The 20,699-nt window shown below is 43.4% G+C and overlaps 1 protein-coding gene across 1 annotated transcript in view; it reads left to right on the top strand.

The window, feature by feature from the left end:
* Window positions 1-20,699, top strand: part of NUP58 (nucleoporin 58) — a 52,397-nt gene that overhangs the window by 15,624 nt on the left and 16,074 nt on the right. The window contains exons 5-12 of the mRNA XM_006274421.4: window positions 225-359; window positions 1,725-1,835; window positions 7,206-7,230; window positions 10,085-10,150; window positions 10,505-10,679; window positions 14,289-14,368; window positions 14,534-14,652; window positions 16,068-16,150. Of these exons, the coding sequence (XP_006274483.1) occupies window positions 225-359; window positions 1,725-1,835; window positions 7,206-7,230; window positions 10,085-10,150; window positions 10,505-10,679; window positions 14,289-14,368; window positions 14,534-14,652; window positions 16,068-16,150 (794 nt within the window). The remainder of the gene's footprint in view (window positions 1-224; window positions 360-1,724; window positions 1,836-7,205; window positions 7,231-10,084; window positions 10,151-10,504; window positions 10,680-14,288; window positions 14,369-14,533; window positions 14,653-16,067; window positions 16,151-20,699) is intronic.

The following is a 20,699-nucleotide window of genomic DNA, read 5'->3' as shown; positions in this document are numbered from 1 at the left end:
GCAATTGTTCAGCATGGTAGAAGGCATTCTCGAAATTAGGACACTTTCAGAGGTTTGAAGTGTACAAACAGCCTAATAATCCCTGTTGGCAAATTTTATATTAAATTTAGGGTTGGTTTTTTTTCCCCTTTTTGAAGAATGGAAAATTGATGTTTCTGAGCAGTTTTTTAGCTGTCTATACATCCTGTAGTTTCTGTGTTAAGCATACTTTCTTTTCATTGCAGGTTCTAGTGGATTTACATTAAATTTGGGTGGTACAGCTGCCACAACTACAACTGCACCTACAGGTCTATCTCTAGGAGGAGCATTAGCTGGTTTGGGAGGTTCTCTGTTCCAGAATACAAGCACAGCAGCAACAGGTGAAGATAGTTTTATTATCCTCTTTGCTTCCACTTTCCAATACTGAAACATAACGTATGGATAGGGCAAAACCTGACTCATTGCATTATAAAAACTGTTGCAGTAGATTTAAGAGTACTACTGGCCTTGGCAGGTATAAAATAAAATATCACAATGATATTACATCTGTGTTCTCTTCACCCTTAAATTGAATTGATTTTAGTAAGTCTTTATTAGAACCCAGAAGGACTGCTGTATAACTACTTGTCATGGTTGGAACAAGGAAGTTATTTGATCAGAAATGCAAAGAGAGGTGTTCTGTAAAGTAATATACTCTGTGCTATGAAATAGCTTGAGACCTTTTGATTCAAATTAACTCCCTGTTCTTTCTAGTGACTTTTCTGACTGAATAATGCAAAGCTTTGACCCCCCCCATATAGTAACTTTTTTCAGTCTCATCTGTTAGAGTGTAACTCCCTTTCAGCTCGTTGTTCATGGATATCACCAGGGAGAGAAATCTAAAGCATAGATAGATGTAACAATGCCAAATCTGTTACCCCTATAAACTGTTAAGCTGCAATTTAGGTGTACACGCTCCTATAGTTATGCAAATATAGCAAAGCTGTTGCAACTTTAACCCTGTTGTGTTCAGACTTACTTTTAGCTATTTAGCTAACTTGCATCACTATAGGATCATGCGGGCATCTTACAGTGTAACAACTGACTCACATTCCTTAGTAGCGGCTCTTCCTCCATTTTAAAACGGTTAAATGTGTGCTTTTGTCAGTAACCATAGTGTGCGTGTTCCCTTTAAGCAGTTGTAGTGACACAAGGAGTTAAGTATCTTGTAAATATTTTCCTGTTTGTTGTTTTATATTCACCAAAGAAATCAGTGATCTTCAGATTTGCACCTGTATATGAATATAGGGGTACTATTTTTTTTTCCCTCCAGCTGTTTTGGGAAGCCTTCTAGCTACTGGGAGAAACCATGTAGAAAAGATGGTGAGAATTTTCTGCTGATATCTTCCTGTTCTCACTCCTCCATTAATCCCTATACTTTGTTACAGGAAGTTGCTAGCTGCAAAGCAAGCACCTTTTACTGTGTGGACATAGTTTAAAATTAGTGTATTAATCATGAATGAAGCATCATGACAGAACATGCATTGAAGATGCAACTGATTTAGGTGCATAAATGCTTTAATTAGGTTTAAAATATGTAAAAAATCATTTTCTCTTCCTTTTCTCCTTGTGCTATTTTGCTGGATAACTTGCAATGAAACAAAACATGATGATCTACATAATTACCTAAGCACAAAATATTACAGCTTAAAGATGTTTTAAGTGAAGTTGGGAATTACTGAAACAACTGCTTGGATTACTTCTAGGTCTTGGACAGAATGCTTTGAGTTTGAGTTTGGGGACAACAGCAGCTCCTTCAACTACTGTTAACGAAGGTCTTGGTGGCATAGATTTTAGTAGCTCTTCAGATAAAAAGAGTAAGTTGTGAATGCTATCTTTCTGGAATTTGGAAAATGCCTGTTATATTTCTTTTGGGAAATATGTTATTTAATTAATGCTTTCAGAAAAGGCATTGATTATTTTGGATAAGATCAGTTATTTTAAAAATAAATGTCTTTATCAGTTGTTTTAACAACTTACTATTTTTTCCATTTTAATAAATAAAAAGTTACTGTTAATTTCTGCACCTCTCACTGTGGCAAATTCCAAACTAAAGGAAAACCTTGTTAATTCAAAATGGAGGGGACCAGGAAATAGCAACTTTGAAATAAGCAGTTTTGAAATAAACGTACCCATGGTACATATAGACTCTGTCACATAGGTATTAAATAGTATGTTAATAGAGAACCCCAGTTGTATAATTACTGCTTTAGTTTTAAATAAATAAAGAAAAAACTATAGAATTGATGTACAGGCAGTCCTCAGACTTATGACACAATTGGTTCTTGAAAACTGCATCTTAAATTGAAACATTGTAACTCGGAACCATTTTTCCCATAGGAACAATGTTATAAATGAGCGATTTGGTTCCTGAACCAAGGCCCGATACCCTGTTTTCACCAAAAATAGCCCAGAATTTTTTACTCAATCAATTATAGATGAATAATATAGCTACATTAATGTATTTATATTGTAAATAGCAATTGTATTGATTTGGAAGGACTTCTTTGAGGTGAGTTTGCTGGACTTTTTGAAGGATTCTTGGCTGGAGTCTTTTAAGGCATATTGGCTGCAGGTTTTTCTGGAATCTTGTCTGTTTTCTTAAAGAAAGTATCCAAGGAAGTTTAAACAGATGTTCTCCAAGGAGATGGGCGGTGCAGCGAATTTGTTTGCTGGCGTGGCATTGTGTTGGATCAAGCATTGTACGGTTGAAACTGGCGTCAGAAAGTTGAAACAGGGTGTCAATTTATAAACATCATAAGTGCCGTTCGTTGTAACTCGAAACGTGTTAAGTTGAGGACTGCCTGTATTTTATCTTTTTGTAAACTACTTCAGGTTTCAGCACAGGTACTCCATAAATATACTTTTATACTTTTGAGGAGCATTTTTGCACATGTTTATGCATACTGTGAGCTAGGTGACATTAGTCCAGAACCAAAAGGTTCATGATTTACAATATGGTTCGCAGGGCTGGGCCCCAGCAGAGTCAGCAACATGGCATTTCAAGCCATGGTGACTCCACAGCACTGCACTATGCAGTACGTGTGTACTCCAAAAACAGCCCCAACCCACAAAGGGATCTGTGTGCTAATTACACCCCCCACCCATTCATGATTGGAACACAAGTCTTGGCACCCTCCAAAAATTGAAATGCAGACATGGCACAGGGCTGCTTGGTCTGGCTCCACCCCACAGAGGACAGGGCCACACCAGTTGCATTCAATGGGCCAAGCGAAGGACAGCACAGCCTCTCATCTACATAGATGCTCGGTGATGTTAACGAGACATTTAAGACTGGTGAAGAAAGAGGAAAATTTGCAAATGGTAAAGAAAGGCACTGATCAGCTATGGCAGTGAAGAAGCCTAAATGTATTTCATGTACTGGTTCACTGTGACTTGAAAAAGAGTTAGTGCTGAGGGGGACCGAATGCAGAGGGCACCATCTTATTAAGAAGAGTTGTACTTAATATAGCCTTGTGGTGGATTCATGCAGGCATATTTGCACAGTATGGGCCTCAGCCTTGTATCAGGTGTCCTATGTATATGCTCAGTACAAACTGCATTCAGTCAGCTTTGTAGTTGGTTCTCATGACTGCAGTTTAATCATAGGCAAAGTATTTAACAAGGGTTTCCTGGTACAGGGGACCAGAAAATGGCTTTGAATTTCAAAGTAGTTGTATTTTGAATGATCCATACCATAAAGCATATCAAAACCTGTGTTTTTGGCTGAGGAGTGACAATAACTTTGAAGTATCCAGTACTTCAAATCATCCAATATTGACCTAAGAGGATTTTCCTTTAGTCCTTTTCATCTGTTTTCACTGTGGGTTTTCCTATGTAAGTATAGAGCCAGCACATCTTTAGTTGCAATCACTCATCAATGAAGCACTTTTACATGTGGTATTGGCTGCAGGGAGGAAACCTATGAACTCTGTTTTTTTGTTTTGTTTTGTTTTGTTTTTTCAAACATGAGCTTCTGTTTCCTGAGCCAAAAGACACAGGCCCCTTACTTGCAAGGCTGTACCAGGTTTGCGAAGCTCAGCATATGCACCAGCCAGCTGGCAGGGTGGAAAAGAAGCTGTCTTGTAAATGGGGGTAAAAATATAAAGAAACACTTCTTTTGAAAATAACTCTTTTCTGTTGTATTTTCTATTGTAATTAATTTTAAATATCATGGAAACATTTCTAATTGTGTTGCTTTTTTTTGTAGAAAGATGGCAAACTACTCTTGCAGCAAAATTTAACTTAATATTCTCTTTCAAAGTTGCATAGTTTGGTTAAAGATATAGTACTACTTCATCCCCTTAATGAAATTTTAAGTAAAGTTACTTGCAAAAGTGTGCTTTCATGGTCACAGTGCAGTTTTACCAAAATATTTAAATAATTTCTCAACACTTATAATAATCCTTAATAAATATTTTATTTACTTCCAGTGCAGGTGCATCTACATGCACAGTTAATGCAAAGCATTAAACTCGGGTGCATATTGCACCAGCGTTTATTGTTTCTGGGCATTGCATTTACACATGCAACATGTTGCAGGATTGTAGCACGTTGAGCCGGGTTGGAGCAGCCCTAGTTGGTACGGAGTCCAGTGGGGGAGGGTCAGCCAGCCAGCCTGGGGCTGCTCCAACCCAGCTCAACATGCTGTAGCTTGCAGGCATCCCCTGCACTGAAGCACCCTTATGCCCCAGCCAGCCCAGTCCCTGTCTATACATGTGTTCTAGCAAAGTACTTTACTCCACTGCAGGATAGTACTTGTATATAAAAGTACTATCTTTATATACACGTACTGTCCTGCGGCAAAGTAAATTAGTTTACTCTATCCTAACAATGTCACACAAGTAGATGCTGATGTTTTACTGTGGAGCTAATTAGTCAACAGTAAGCATTTCATGTAGACGTGCCCAATATCAGGTTAGTTAAACTACTTCTCAGACTTTTAAAGAAGTAGCAATGCATTTCTGTCTGTTCACTGATATTATTTTATTACAAGCTCTTGATATTTTTAGAGCGTAATTTGAGGGTAGCGATTCCAGTGGCTGAAACTGTAGGGTATTTTGTCAGAAACTACATGAAATCCATTTTTATGAGTTTTATTGGAACTGTAGAGGTTTCAGACTGTTAAGGAGCTAGTGCTTTCACATTGTTGGTATATACATTTTTCTTAAAAGAAAGGCTTTGCCAAAGGAGGTAATGGTACACTGGGAGCTTGGCAGAAGGTCTGTCTCCAGGGTACTTATATAGCTCAGTTATCCTAGATATGGAGTGTCTCAGGGTAGCTTTATCCTCACAACAGCCCTTAAAATAGAGAAGCATTAGCTTCATTTTACAGAGGTACTGACACGCTAAGGGCCATTAGGAAAGGGACCCAGACATGAAGACAGTTAGAATCATTGTGCCTGTCCCCAGGAGCAGAATTCATAGCCATGAATTATGCACCATAGTGCATGGTGAAAGTTAGGTGCTTGGGACTGGAGTTCACAACTGTTAACCGGTTGACATTTTTTTTAATTATTTTTATTTTTACTGCTTGATGCAAATGAATAAGCAGTTCTGAGAGCAGGGACCAAAACACCAGCCAGAGGGGCGCCCCATAGGTTCAGAAATTTGGGGGGCAGCAGCAACGTTAACTGCTGCTCTAACCCAGGGGTTTCCAACCTTTTTATACTGCAGACCAGCAAACTATCTAATTTCCATATTTCAATTTCATTCCCATATATAAATTTAATGTGGGGGGCGCAGGGTTGTGAGGATCAGATTGGGTTGTGCAGGAGAGAGGGCTGTGCAGGAGATGTCCTGGGGGACCCTGCTGGGACTGCCTAGGAAGGAGGGGTTTTGCTGCTTTTCCTAGGATCAAGCAGCAGAGCTGCCTCCTCATCCTCCGTCCTGGGCATTTCCCCTCCCGCATTTCCCCCCACCCAGCCGCAGGCAGCGTTGGGGGCATCCTGCCTGGCCTGGGGCAGGCCCTGGTACCCGGTGTGCATGTAGCACCTCACCGGGCACGGCCATGGCAGCAGGAGCGGGACAGATCACAGAGCTGGCTGCCTCCCTCCCGGGGCTGCCCTCCTGCCCAGCTTTAACCCCGGACAGTGCAGGTGATTGCTGGCAGGGGAAGCCATGGCCTGGCAGCCAACCTGTGGTGGCCCGGTACCAGGCTGCAGCCCAGTGGTTGGGAACCTCTGCTCTAACCTGTAGGCTTTTAAACAAAGGTGGGGGGCAGCGCCATCATCTTTTTTGAAAGTGACTATGGCTGTAGTTTGGGCTGTTTCTGGTCTGAGCATGCCTAAGTGTAGGCATGCCTAGTTGGTAAATCACAGTTGAGTTTAAGATGACCAGTCCTGTCCAAGATAGTAGTAGTTCTGTGCAAAGTAGATCTCTAAGTTCTTAGTGAACTTCACTAATACACTGAGGCACTGAAGTGGTTAATCAAGAGTTGTGGGGATCCTGCTTTCAAAATTAGGTGCATGAATTCTGCCTGAGACCCATTTCAGGAAACTAAGTTCTTTTGTGTATATGGGCGTTGGTGATTTGCTCAAGGGCGAGCATTGACCCTTAGTCTCCTGAATCCCACATCAATACCTTGACTATTGAGCCATCCTTCCCATTAAGAAGATAATATATTTGTCTGTGAAGTGCCATGAGCCCCAGTGGTGCTGCATAAAAAATATATAAGGCATGGGCACAAAAACTGCTTTTTCCCTAGGCAAAGGGAGTAGGCTTTTCTCACACACCAGCTGCTCTGCAATAACAGCCTATGTGTGCATATGCTTATTTGCTTGGTAAATGATAGCTAACTTGTAGTCACTTATTCCTCTTCCATTGATGGCTAAGCTGTCACAGGGTAGCCTTCATTTACCACAGGGCAAATCTGTGCGTGTAGGCATTTACCACATGGTAGCTGAGATGTGGTGGAGCTGCCCCTCTTTCCTACCCCCGCCTCCCCTCCGCCCACACACACTTTCCCTCGCAGTAAGTCCTTGTGTGCTCATGTCTGTAGACTGCAAGAAGGGGAAATAACACAGAATGAATGCAAGTAAATAAAAATCTTCTCCCAGGTAGGGTAGGGTTATCCTGAAGTTAAGCAAGCAATAGCAGCCAGCTTATCTCTCAAAAAAACTGTTTGAAGGACTAAGCAAAAAAGCTCAGGGTATCTATTTTCATATGAAATTGTCTGTGTCTTGTAGGTGACAAAACGGGAACAAGACAAGAGTAAGTATATTTTAGTTTTTTTTTCTTCACATTCTACGGTTCATTAGAAAGTAATGAAGCTTTGTACTCTTTTATCTATTTTTGTTTTGACATTTTTAAAAGTGTGTGTAATGTAAAGAAAGAGTTAACTTTGATACACAGGTTATGGAAGATGCCTGGGTTCTAATGACATTGTTGGTCTCACCAAGACCAAGATAAACTGGACATCACTTTAAGTAGAAAACAGTTATGTAGCACTTGAAAGCAGAGAAAGAAATCACTGTCTTATAAACCACAAAATGAAGTTCCAATATTTGTGATCTGTTATTAGCAGGAATTCTACTTTTCCCTGATTAAAAAAAAATCACAAATTCTCTGATTTAAACCCCCCCCGAATCTGTGATTAAAATGAAAGGCCTCACACCCCCCCAGCCCTGCCAGAAGGGGCCCCCAGTAGCCAGGGCTATGGGGCCAGGGACCCAGGTCCACAGCCCCCTGCCCCCAGCAGAGCGGATCCTGGCTGCTACTGCCTGCAGCCTGCCTGCTATGGGCTCAGTGAGGCGGAAGAGGGAGAGGGTACCCGTGCCTCCCACATCAGTGCACAAAGCAGGCTGCCTGCTGCAGGCTGAGGCTCCCAGCCCTGCTGCCCTCTCCCAGGGCCTCCGTAGCCCAGCACTGCAGGGCTCAGTGGGGCTGTGTAGGGAAGCTTGTTGCCACTGTGAGCTCTCCACTGGCCTGGTGAGGCATCCCTTGCCCACATGGCAGCAGTGAGGGATACAGCTCTGCACTGCTGCCCCTGCTGTTGCTGCATGTACAAGGGACACATTGCCAGGGCAGCATGGAGCTTACAGTGACAAGTAGCTTCCCCGCACAGCCCTACTGTGCCCTGCAGCGCCAGGTCGCACTTGTTGAGCTGCAAAGTTCCCAGGGGAGGGCAGCAGGGTGCGCATGCACTTGCCCCCATCCTGCCCACAGATATGGGGGGCACTGGTCCCCCGCCCCTCCAGGAGTGCGCACAGTGGTGGGGAGCCAACCCCACCTCCTTTGCCCCCCAGACGAGCTGCCCATGGCCGCATCCGACTCCCTGCTAGGGCCCTGCAGTGGCCATGCATTGCAGCTCCAAGCCCCACACACTGCCCAGCTCTCTCCCTCCCTCCCTATGGGGGCCTCAATCCCACCCTCCCACACTTACATACGGGAACTGCTCTCCAGGCGTATACACTTACATATGGGAACTGCTACCCCCCTCCCCCACGCTCAGCTTTTCCCTGGGCTCCTTCCCGGCTCCTTCCCAGAGCAGGGAAAAGTGGCCCCTTGCCTGCCCCATAGTCGGCAGTCCCTGCTACAGCCGCTTGCAGCCCATGTGGGGCTGTCTGGAGCAGGCACAGGCAGCCCCAGGCAGGCTGCAAGCGGCTGCAGTGTGGGGCACCAGGCACAGGGCGAGGAAGGGCCCCCCCACCACTCAGCACCACCTTGTAACCCGGTCCCGCTGCCAGCCTGGGCCTCATGCTGGCTCTGGGCTTGCCCGTTGGGGCTGCGCATGGCGACAGCAGCTCCGGTCCCCCCTTACTTGCCACGCCAGGCAGTGTTTGCCACCACCATCTCTGGGCTGCCCAGTGCGTGAGCTCCAGGCAGACAGCAGCAGCCAACACTGCCCAGCGTGGCAAGCAGGGGTGCCACAGCTGCTGCCGCCATGCACAGCCCCAATGGGTGAGCCCAGAGCTGGCGCAGTGTTGACTGGCAGCAGGGCTGGGTTACAAACTGGTGCTAAGCATGGGCAAAAGCAGCCCCTCGTTTGCCCTGTGGCCGGCACCCCACACTGTAGCTGCTCGCAGCCCATGTGGGGCTGCCTGTACCTGCTCCCAACAGCCCCGCATGGGCTGTGAGTCCCTGCAGCAGGCAGCACCGGCCATGGGGCAGGCGAGGGGCTGCTTTTCCCCATGCTCAACACCAGCTTCTTCCCTGCTGGCGAGCAGGGGGCCAGGGCTGTGTGCTACGCCCCACCTGTACCGTGGAGCTGGGGGGCACTGGGAGTGAGTGGGTGGGGAGCATGGGGCCCACACTGGTGTCCCGGGGCCAGTGCCAGCATGGCCCAGAGCAGAGCAGCAGGAGCACGGGGTCCCAGCTGGCAGGGGCTCTATGAAGCCAGACCAGTTCCCCGCTCTCCCTGCTGATGCAGCCCAGCCCGGCTTCACAGACCCCTGCCAGCCTGTGCCCTGCTTTGGGCTCCATCACTGCTGGCCCTGGGACATTGGTCCCAAGATGGTGACCAGGGGGCGGGGCACTTATCAAGGGGCCGGGCTACCCATGCAGCCCTCAACAGCCTGCCAAAACTGAGTAAGCGGCCCTCCACCCAAAATAATTGCCCACCCCTGATATGCATATGGTGCCCCCTGCCTGACCACCTTCCTCCCAGCCCCCTGCAGGCTGGCACTCGGCCAGCTGGCATAGAATTCTGCAAAATTGCAAAATGCGTGGTTTTCTCCTCTAAAATGAGGGTAAAAAGGAAAATCTGTGCTTTTCTCCATTTTCCCGTGGGAAGCAGAATACCTGGATCCCTGATTATTAGTTATTTTGCAGTAGCACCAACAATATACTAAGTGCTTTAAAGCACTCTTAAGAAGAACATATAATCTTAAATTAGCTTAGTTGATAGGTCTATTTTTCATATAGACTGTGATCTGTAGTAGCAGTAACTTGAATTCAAATCAAGGAACTGGGACTCCTGTTTTCTATTCTTCGCTCTGCTGTCAAATTGTTTATTCATGTAATAGATAAATACTTAAACAGCAGAATTATTTTTTCACATCTTTCACATTTATTGATGACCCAAAGTTTGTTTATGTATCTATAAGCATATATTGTATTTTGGCAGAGATAGCAAAGCACTAAAGGATGAAAATCTACCTCCAGTTATCTGCCAAGATGTAGAAAATCTCCAGTGAGTACTTTTTCCTTTAAACCATTCAGGATAGCGCAGCAATTATAAACTTTTGCACCTTAAAGTAACAAATGCATTTTAATTACTCAAAAAAAGGATTCTAGAGGGCTTATCTGAGGGTACAATATAACCCATTTGAACAGTTTCTGTTAACAGTCCAGGTTTTGAATATTGGGGTAATGATGCTGGTGAGACTAGTGTACAGTAATTCTATAAAAAATGAAATTATTGTGCAGTATTGATAGTTTAAGATATTACGAACCTAATGGGTTTTTTTAGTAAACTAATACTCTTTTTTTAAGGTGTAGAACACTTGTGTACTTCTGTTAAATCTCTACTTTATTTTTGCCTCAGGAAATTTGTGAAGGAACAAAAACAAGTTCAGGAAGAAATTAGCAGAATGTCTTCAAAAGCAATGCTTAAAGTACAGGAAGATATTAAAGCTTTGAAACAGCTTTTATCTGTGGTTGCCAGTGGACTACAGAGAAATACTCTTAATATTGACAAGTTGAAAATGGAAACTGCCCAGGTACATTAATGAAAATCAGGTTGTTGGGGTTTTTTTTTTTCTCTAGATCAGTGCTGTTTTAACATTTTGGCGCTGCAGGCCAGATTAATGGGGTGGGACTAGTCAACAGGCCAGATTGGGCCGTGCACTACCTCCACTAGGCCCGATGCCCCAGGTTTGGGGCCCCAAAGCCCCACGCCACCTCTGCCCACCCCTATGTCCTAGGATCGGGACTCTGGAGTTCCATGTGTCAGAATCAGGGCCACATGGCTCATGCCACCTCTGGCCCCATGTGCTGGGGTCAGGTCCCTGAAGCCCCACACTACTTTATGCCTTCTCCCGTGTGCTGTGCTTGGGGACCCATCATACCAGAATCAGGACCCTATGCTGCCTCCATCTGGCCCCACATGCTGGGATCAGAGTCCCAAGGCACCATAATCTGGGTCTTATGTGCTGGGAATAGAGCCCCATGTCTCCTCTGCATGTCAAAATTAGGCCCCATGCTGCCTTGCTTGCACAGGGCCACAGCCCAAAGGGCTCCCCTCGTACCCATGGGGAGCCCTATGGGCTGGATCTGGCCTTCAGGCCAGGAGTTGAGCACCCCAATTTAAATAAAATTGGGTACCTTTTCTCATAGACCAAATGCCTTTCATTATTATGAATCAGTTTTTATTTATTAAACTCCATGTATGGTTACCAGTAAGCAATTGTTCTGATGGAAATTTAGATTACTCCTCACAAATCTAAAGCTCCCATGAGAAGACCACTTAAGATAGAAATCCTGTGGTTATTACATAAGCAAATTCAAAGAATTTAACTCTCAGCTGAAGAAAATTGGCTTTCTTTTAAGATTTGCTGACTTCCTTTTCCTGATTCTGACATAGGATTATCAACTTTCTTTCTTATCTCTACCTTATTCCTTATGTTACCTACCTAAGAAATTTCTGCAGAATGTTTTTGTGAAGAAAAAAATAAGGGTTTATATCCTTGTTATCCTGGGTGAAACCAACAAAATACAGTGAATCTGGATTTTCCCGTCACCCCTTTCACATTCCTTCTTTGATGTGATTTCATAAAAACGATTTACGGTGCTGGAGTATGATAACCATTAGATTTAATAAATTCTCAAGTAAGCTAAGCATGACACATAAGAGTACCTTATCACCAGTTAGCAGCACAAGGACCAGAGAAAGACATCTTTCTTCCTGTCAAGCTAGTTTTTGATTCAGTCCCACATATATTTATTAATATTTTTGTTTTCTGAAAGTTCTCAAATGTAGCAGACAAAATGAATATTTCTTAAACTTTTGCATCTTAATTTGCTTTCTTTTCTTTTAAATCGGACATGTTCTTGCACTCAGAACATCTTAACTATTACTCGAGATCTTCATCTCTGAACTGTAAAAAGTTGAACACAAGTTACCACTGAGATGCTTCTTTTTAGCATTTTATTTTTTCATTATGCACCCTAGGATTTGGTGGTTTTGCAAGGAAACCAGTCTGTGTACTACATGAAGTCAAATTTAAAATCTTGACCATTTTGTCCTGAAGAATGTAGGGTAAGGAGGTACCTTAGAGCAGTGATTCTCAACCAGGATGCTGTGGCACCCTGGTGTGTCTTGAGATCTTTCCAAGAGTGTTAGGTGTGCAAACGTGATTCACAAGATAAAACCAGAGATTTCAAATAGGAATCTGGAGTGTTAAAAACATTCTGATCTGTTGTTGACCTTCTGAGTTATTTACAACAAAAGAATTGTTCTTTTAATTTTCTGTTTTCAAAAAATGAGTGAAAACAAAGAATTTGTGTTTTCTGAAGGGGCCCTTGCGTTTTAAAAAGTCCTTAGACACTAATTGGTTGAAAGAGGCAGAATAAAGTAGCTTGTTGCCAAAGACAGTACATGACTTTCTGAACCATTTAGTCTCTAAGGGTGCCTGCCTATACACGTGCTCCGAGAGTGGGATGGGGGTACATTTTAATTAGAGCAGCTCTTGGGAGCCACTCTAATTAAAACGCCCACAATATCTTGTGTATTCAGCATCCTGCATTTCAAAATGGTAGTGGGGAACGCCTTTTCTAAAGCTCATTCGACAAGCTTTAGTTAAAGCACCCCATCACCATTTTGAAATGTGAGATGCTGAATACATGAGACGCTGCAGCAGGCTGGAGCATTCTAATTAAATCGCTTCAGCAGACTGGATTGAGTCTGCTCTGACACGGTCTAACTAGAACATGTTGGAGCGTGTGTGAAAGTGCCCTAATGTGCTGCTTTATCCTACCTTTTGCCTGACTTCAGACTAACACAGCTAACAACCTCTCCATTCCTGGTCCTTTAATAGAGTATTATATTTTACTCTAAAGAAGTAAAACAAGTAGAGGTGCACTGATATATTGGTCCATATTGGATTGGCACCAGTAAAAAGAAAATTGACATTATTGGCCATTGGCCTTTTTTGGCCAGTTTAGCTGATTAATGTCACTGATAATAGCCACGTGCATGCATGCAGCCAGGAATGCAGCCCAGCAGCGTGGGAGAGCAGCAACTGGCTGGTAAATCTGGGTGCGGGGGTGGGGAACAGATCAAGGCTCCCATTGGGAGGGAGGGAGGGAGTGGGACTAGGTCAGGGGCTGAATGAGCTGCCTGGGGCTCCATCTGATGCCCCGCCCTGGCTGGGCAGCATCTGCACCAGCCCCACTCCTTCCCTCACTTTGGGAGCCTCAGTCTGCCCCTCCCCCATGCCCCTTTCCCCCACAGACTTCCCAGCCAGATGCTGCTCCTACAGCCTGGCAGCTTTATCGGATCAGTATTGGCCAATATGGCTGGTTAATAATTGGCCATTGGTATCAGACAAAAAAAATCTTTATTGGTGCACCCCTAAAAGCAGGAGCACCTTTGAGAAGCGTTAGTAGTTTTTTTCCATAGAAGAATAGAATTAACATGTTTTTGCATCTCCTTCTATAAAGATATGTCTGTTCAAATATTGGCTAGTCAATACAGCCAAGAAGCAACATGTGCCAAGCTAGAAGAGGAGGTTCGTAACAATATGTCAGGTATTGGAAGGTGCTAAACAGTTGAATGGAAGTGTGTAGGCTGTGATTACAGCACTCGGCAGTATTCATGAGGAGTTCAGTGGAAAGTCTAAGCACTTTAAAAGCCTACTGAGCAGGTTACTTAAAGACAATGGCAATTTCTACTTCCGTGTTCATTCCTTACTTTTAGGTATGCTTTTTCCATCCTTTCCCCTAACACATACTCTTTGCTGTTGAGGATTAGAGAAAAAATATAATAAAAAATTCTTAGACACGTTTTTAGCTGTTGTATTTTGGTATACCATTTCCCAAACTTTGAAGGCAAAACCACCCTTCATGAAAGTAAGATTAATTGTATCCTGTCTGAATTGGCTGCGAGGTGTCTGGTACCGCCCATCACCTTCCAGTCCAGGTTTAGAAAACCCTTTGGTTAAGCATATTAAAATAAGCCATGTCAAGAGTTTTAACATTAACAAAATCCTACTTGTGAAAACCACAAGGAAAGTGTTCTATAGGAAGAAAGAGTTGCAGCTACTTTTTATTTGTGTGTTTCTGTAGAACTTTATTTGTTAATAATTTGTTTCATTTACCATTCCTTTTAGGAGCTAAAAAATGCAGAAATAGCATTACGAACACAGAAAACTCCTCCTGGTCTTCAACATGAAAATACAGCCCCAGCAGAGTAAGTTATTGCATCTAACAGAAACTTGTGTTAATGTGTTTTTATTTTAAATATCAGTCTTATAGCCTTGTATGTGATAGTTTTATAGATAACCGTTAGTCATTTGATAAACATTATAATCAGATGCCTCTTAAAGTGTGATCCAATTTCTTTATATTCATCTAGCTACTTCAGGATATTGGTTGAACAGTTTGAAATACAGCTGCAGCAATACAGGCAACAGATAGAAGAACTGGAGAATCATCTTGCCACACAAGCGAACAATTCACACATAACTCCACAAGGTAAAAAGTTAAAATTTTAATGTGTTGCAGAATTCCTTAAAGCTTTTGTATGAAACATTGTAGATGATTTACCCTGTCATTATGGGAATTGCAAATGGATGTTGAAATCCCCCTATAGAGTAAAATTCAGGGACACATACCTTAGTCTGGACAATTCAGACAGAGTATGAGGCCATTTGTGTCTAGTTGTACATACCAAATCCAAATCAGTACATACTTCAAGTAATTCAGCCTTGGTACAGGGGACATCCTCTAAGGTCCTTTGAAAATTTCACAGCTCTCTCACTTATCTGACTCTGACTCAGCAAATTGAGCAAAGCTCCTGGTACATGGGCATATCTGAGTTGACTGCATGATACAACAGAACCACTGTTGTGCCTTAAAATTAGGGCCCAAGATAGAGGGTTCTTTTCTATAACTCAAATATTGAACGGTGATAGCAATTTTAGTAAAAGCCGACTTTGAATATTCAATTCCAGATTAATTTGGGGGTATAGATAAACATTCACAAATTCAGGAAAATTTGTTTCATTTAATTATATTTTTATTAGGTGTGATAAGACATGCTGGTCCAGCATGCTAAAATTCAGGAAGGTTAAATTTAAGTAAGGAAAAATAAGCAAAGATTTAAAAAAAGTTAAAATTGCTCTTATGTTCCTTTTTCCAAACTATTCTTTTTCAATTCTTCCGCATGTTCAGTTTTTAAGGTATAAGTCTAGCCATTAAAAACAATTTTATAGCTACCTTCTAAAGAAAATAACTGGATTCGACAAGTAACAAGGGGGTTGTTTTTTTTGCTTTCATGACCAAAAAAAAAAGGACTAGAAAAACATAATGGAGAAAGTGATCTTGTACTTATGGCACTAAGTGGAGCTTATATTTTCTAAATTCTATGACAATGGTTACCTTTTTTAAAAAAAAAATAAGGCATTACTTTACTCCCAGGGAATATTTTTGTTCCAAAAGGAAATAAATTGCTCTTGTAACTTGCTACAAACTTGCATACACTTTAGAGCAGTAGTTCTCCATCTCTTTGGACTCTGGGTACCCCTCAGAAAATGTCAGCTCATGGTTTTAACTCCTTTTTTTGTATATGGGAAAAATAATACAGCAGTTCTTCTGTTGTAAAGGACATGGAAAGAACAACAGGTCAGCTTTGTTTTTGATCCCTATTGGAAATCTATGGATTTAATATTGTGAATTATGTCTAACAGCACTAATATTGCTTGACATCCTGTGGCACCCTTAAAGGGATCTCCAGGCATCTCAGGATGTTGTGGCATCCTGGTTAAGAATCACTGCTTTACTTTAGAGCCTTTCTTTTCACTTTTCAATTTGCAGTTTAAATACTAAAATAATCAGTGTCTGATTACAGTGGAACTATGAATTTATTTGCTGATTTACATCTTTTACAGATTTGTCTATGGCCATGCAGAAAATTTATCAGACATTTGTAGCTCTAGCTGCACAACTTCAATCAATACATGAAAATGTAAAGGTAGGGTATGCATTGAAAACATATTTTCAGATTTGTTTCATAATTAAATAAGATGCAGACCATAATGTCAACATTTCTTTGACCCTTCCTCTTTTTTCTTGTTCAACTATGCATTAACCTATGTTTTAAAAACTTTCTAAAGGTTATTTCTGTGAGTGATAGAACTTTAAACCTTGTTAAATGACTGAGGTGTCTTGGCTTGAGCTCTTACCAAAATTGAAGCAACTATTGTCATTATAGTCAAGGTTGCATAATAGTTTTCATTCTAGTTTTTTCAGGTACTCAGAACTTTTCTGAATTTTTTGTCATTTTTTGGTCAGATGACATTTTCCATGCTTGTTATTACTCTGGAAGGGCTCTTTCTTGACAAAATGTAAATGATTTCTGAGGGTGAACGAACTGACAAGAAATAACACCTTTTCAGATATAAATCATTTTGCAACATACCACACTTGAATATTCTTTTAGACCATATTTTGACTTACCTCTTCTTCTAGTACTTTTGTTATGTCATTTGGGCACAAACTTATTCTTAAGAAAAAGTGCTAAAATAGCAGACCATTGGAAGACACTCTGTTTCCTTATGGGCTAATAGATTTGAATGGAAGTGCAGCCTTAAGCAGGGTGTGCTTACTGTTTTCTGTAGTGCTTAAAGTGCTATTATTTCATAGCCTGTGCTTTTAGATCAATGTGCTTTCTGGTTGGTAAAGATGAACAAAGAAAACCCAGCGTTTTGCTGATTCCTGTTGGCTATGGACAGACATTACACATAAATTGGTTTAAGTGATAAGAAACTGGTTTAAACTCGTAACAGAACAGATGTTCAGTGCACATAAACCAGTTTGAAAATGGCTAAAACTGGTTTGAGAGAAACCTGGTTGAATGTATCATCAGACTTAACTAATTTGGGTTATACCAGTTTATGCAATGTCTGTCCCAGACCCCTTGCTGGTTTAAGTTAAACAAGAGTCAGTTAGAGTGGCCAAGGTCTGGAATGGGCTCCCAAGGGAGGTGGTGCTCTCCCCCACCCTGGGGGTCTTCAAGAGGAGGTTAGATAAGCATCTAGCTGGGGTCATCTAGACCCAGCACTCTTTCCTGCCTGTGCAGGGGGTCAGACTCGATCTATTGAGGTCCCTTCCGACCCTAACATCTATGAATCTAAGAGTTCCCTAGCATCCCAAATGCTTTGCATCTCTGGGCAGGGCTCTGTGCTCCACAGCAGAGTTGGCCGTGCCCCTCTGCTCCCTGGCTGGAACTGTGGGAGAGACTGCAAGTATAGCAGTGTCTGACTAGCTTCCTCCTGTCCCCACCACCACCACTCCCTGCTCAAGCACAGATTCTCCCCCCCGCCGTACCCCCCCTCCATAGCACAGACATAGCCAGCATGTGGTGTGCTAGCTAAGTATCTGTGTAAGGCAGGGGTGATCAACTGGGAGTACTTGGAAAGGGGCTATGGGATATGCATGAGCAGGCAGGGATGGAGCACTGCCACCCACCAGCCAATGCTGCCACCTCCCAGGGGGGGTGAGGGCAGCAGCTCCCCTCTGCAGGCCACATAGGTGCCAGCCGGGGGGAGGCGGAGGGTTCGCACGCTGCTGCCGCCATTCACTGCCACTTGTAAAACTGCCCACACTCCGTATGTGGCTGCCACTACCCCCTGCCCCCTACCCTCTGTGTCAGAAGTGTACCTAGAAGGGATACACTCCTTAAAAAAGATTAAAAACCCCTGGTGCAAGTGAGAGAGGACAAAGGCTGACAGGGCCTTTTGGAACTAAAAGAAGAGCTTGAACTAATGAGAGAGGCTTTTGTTTCTTGATGAGCTGATAAACACTGTGTAACTCCCTGCTGGGAGTTGCACGGCATTTACTTACACTTGCTGGTAAGGAGCAGCGGGGAGGTGGGGGAAGGAAATTCCTCCCTAATAAGAGTGTCCTGCCAGGGCCTGGCCACACCTTCCCCCTCAGCTTAGCGTTGTGAAAGGGAAGGGAGGGCTGCTCTAGAGCCCCCTGGCTTCTAACCTGAGCCGCAGCAGGCATGTGACCGTATTTCTTCAGTCCAAAGGGGCTGCTTGGGGCTGAGGGAAGCGGAATGCAGGGGGCGGGAACTACCATGGGCATGTGTGTGTGCACGCATGCCAAGCAGGGTGGTGGAGAAGCTCCCACAGTTCCCTCTAGGTAAGTCTATGTGCGGGGCGGGGGTCGGCGGCAGAGGAGGTTATGTACCCCCTCTCTCTGCTTCCCGCCCCCCCCCCCCCCCCCCCCCCCCGATTTCTGCATCTGCAGCAGGGTGCAGGGCTGCAGCTGGGCCAGACCAGCTCCAGGTAGGATCCACCTCCATGGCCCAGCAGGACCTGACGCGGGAAGAAACGCTGAGCCCCCATGGCCATCAACATTGGGTGCCCCCTGCCTGCCCAGCAGCAGCAGCAGGAGGCACCAATCCGCACTGCTGCCCATGAACAACTGGTGCCTCCTGAGACTGGGGGGCACCCTGACAGTGAGTGGTGAGCAGTTACTGCCTGCAGCCACCGGTGGCAGTGAGCAGGGACTGCCCACTGGCGGCAGTTGGGGGTGGCAAGCAACAGACATTTGGTGGCAGCCAATCTCGGGGGGGGGGGGGGGTGGGGGTCAGGTCAGGACTATATTGCAGAGGAACGGAGTAGTAAGAAGAGAGTATTTATTTACTAGTATTCTGGGCTATATTTGTTGGTTGTGGGCTGAAGCTTTTCTGCACTGAGTTTATTATAATTGTTTGGACTGCATGCTTTATATTTAAATATTTTGAGCCAATTTGTATGCACATCTTGTACCTAAATCTTATGTAATCTAATACATGCTTGGACCCAGTTCTGGTATACCATTAGCATAGATCTGGGGAACTTTGTCAGTCTGTGTTCATTTAAAAAACTTACAGGTTTGGGAGGTCTCCGTTGGATATATTGAGGAGTTAGACATCTGCATCCCTCTTGGGATTCAGTCAAATTGTGATCAGAGGGGGCGGGGGAAATTCCCCAGATTACCTCTCCCAGGATTTTTCAACATTTGTATTGGAGCACTGCTACAATGGTCAAAAGATTTTTCTCTGCTCCTTCAAAGCCAGTTTTTTTCTGAGTTAAACTGACTACGTGAGTCACTAGGTACATTCTTGACCTCATTTTTTTTTGGACTGGATGTATGCACCTTATACACAAATTCACCCCAGAGCTAGAAATTGTTGAAGTTGTAAAATTAATGGTGTGGGTCTTTTGGGAGATTTTGGGGTTTATTCGTGGGGGGTTTTTCCAGTTACCCTTCCTATCATAGCATGTAGTTCCTGCAAGACTAGAAGGTGAGGGGAGAATGAATGGTTTCTTTCATATTTCTGGTATATGATGATGGGGTATTTTTCTTAAAAACTGGACAACTCAATTTGGTAAAATATCCAAAATAGTGGTGTCAGACATCTTATTCTTCCTCTTGATTTTAAAATGAAAAGTTTTAGCTCTTGTGGTTGCACAGGTAACCTTCCAGTTTTAAGCTGATTCAGTATTGTTTTCCTGAGTCTGCAGACAGCTTGACACTGTTGTTTAAGTGACCTTTCCTTCTGATTTCTCCTGAGCATTAATCTAATTAGGCTTTGAAGCTTATATCCCAAATAGTGACACTTCACATGTCAGCAGTAACTACCTAGTTGCTCATTTCTTTTACCAAAAGAAATAAGGTACTAGAGGGAGTAAACTCCAACAGGGCTAGGACATGGGATTTACTGTATTGAAAGAAGCAGATATGGAAGGGGGATGGGATGGGACAAAAAGGAATATTGAGAAGGAAAAAGAAACATTTATTAAATAGTGAGGATATCTTCCATCAGAATCATGTTAAATAAATGACTACGTCTTTCTACTATGTCTAGATTTTGTTCCATCATTGGGTCCAAATTCTAAGCTGGTGTAAATCAAGTGTCTGTGTGCTGACTTAAGTGATACTACACTAAATTACAGATCAGGGATCAGCATCCATTTTGCTAACAGCAGGCTGCAGTTTCCCATGCCCTATTGCCACCCTATTGATCCCCTATTGCCACCCCAGCTGTCCCTGCTCTGTGTGGAGACTTCTCCCCTACCCCCAGTGCAGCATGCATTGAAAATTTACCACCAAAAAGTGTGGCAAGCAACAGTTTGGAGTGCCTAATTTGGCAGTGGCTGTAGTGGGAAGGCGAGAGAGCAGCCCTTCACATGGAGAAGGAATGACTGGGGCAGCAGCAGAGGTGTCTGGCCTCCTGTTAATAAAAGTGCTGAATGTGAACCAGACTGGAAGTCTGTGTGGTAGCAGGGCATTAGAGTACCACTGGTAAAACTGAGGCTAGATCAGACCTTTGCAGGCTGGAGCTGACCTGTGGGCCATAAGTTGCCAACCCTGCAGTAGGTTTTGGTCTATGCCTTTTAGACCACAGACCACAGGTTGAAAACCACTTATCTAGATTGATACAGGCACATAGTCATAAATGTAAAACCTGTCCAACTCACTATAACTATTAAGGTTTTCATATTAGATGTACTAAACTAAAATGATTT

Source organism: Alligator mississippiensis, chromosome 1, assembly GCF_030867095.1.
Source record: "Alligator mississippiensis isolate rAllMis1 chromosome 1, rAllMis1, whole genome shotgun sequence".
Lineage (NCBI taxonomy): Eukaryota > Metazoa > Chordata > Crocodylia > Alligatoridae > Alligator > Alligator mississippiensis.
This window is presented reverse-complemented; position numbering and strand designations above follow the sequence as displayed.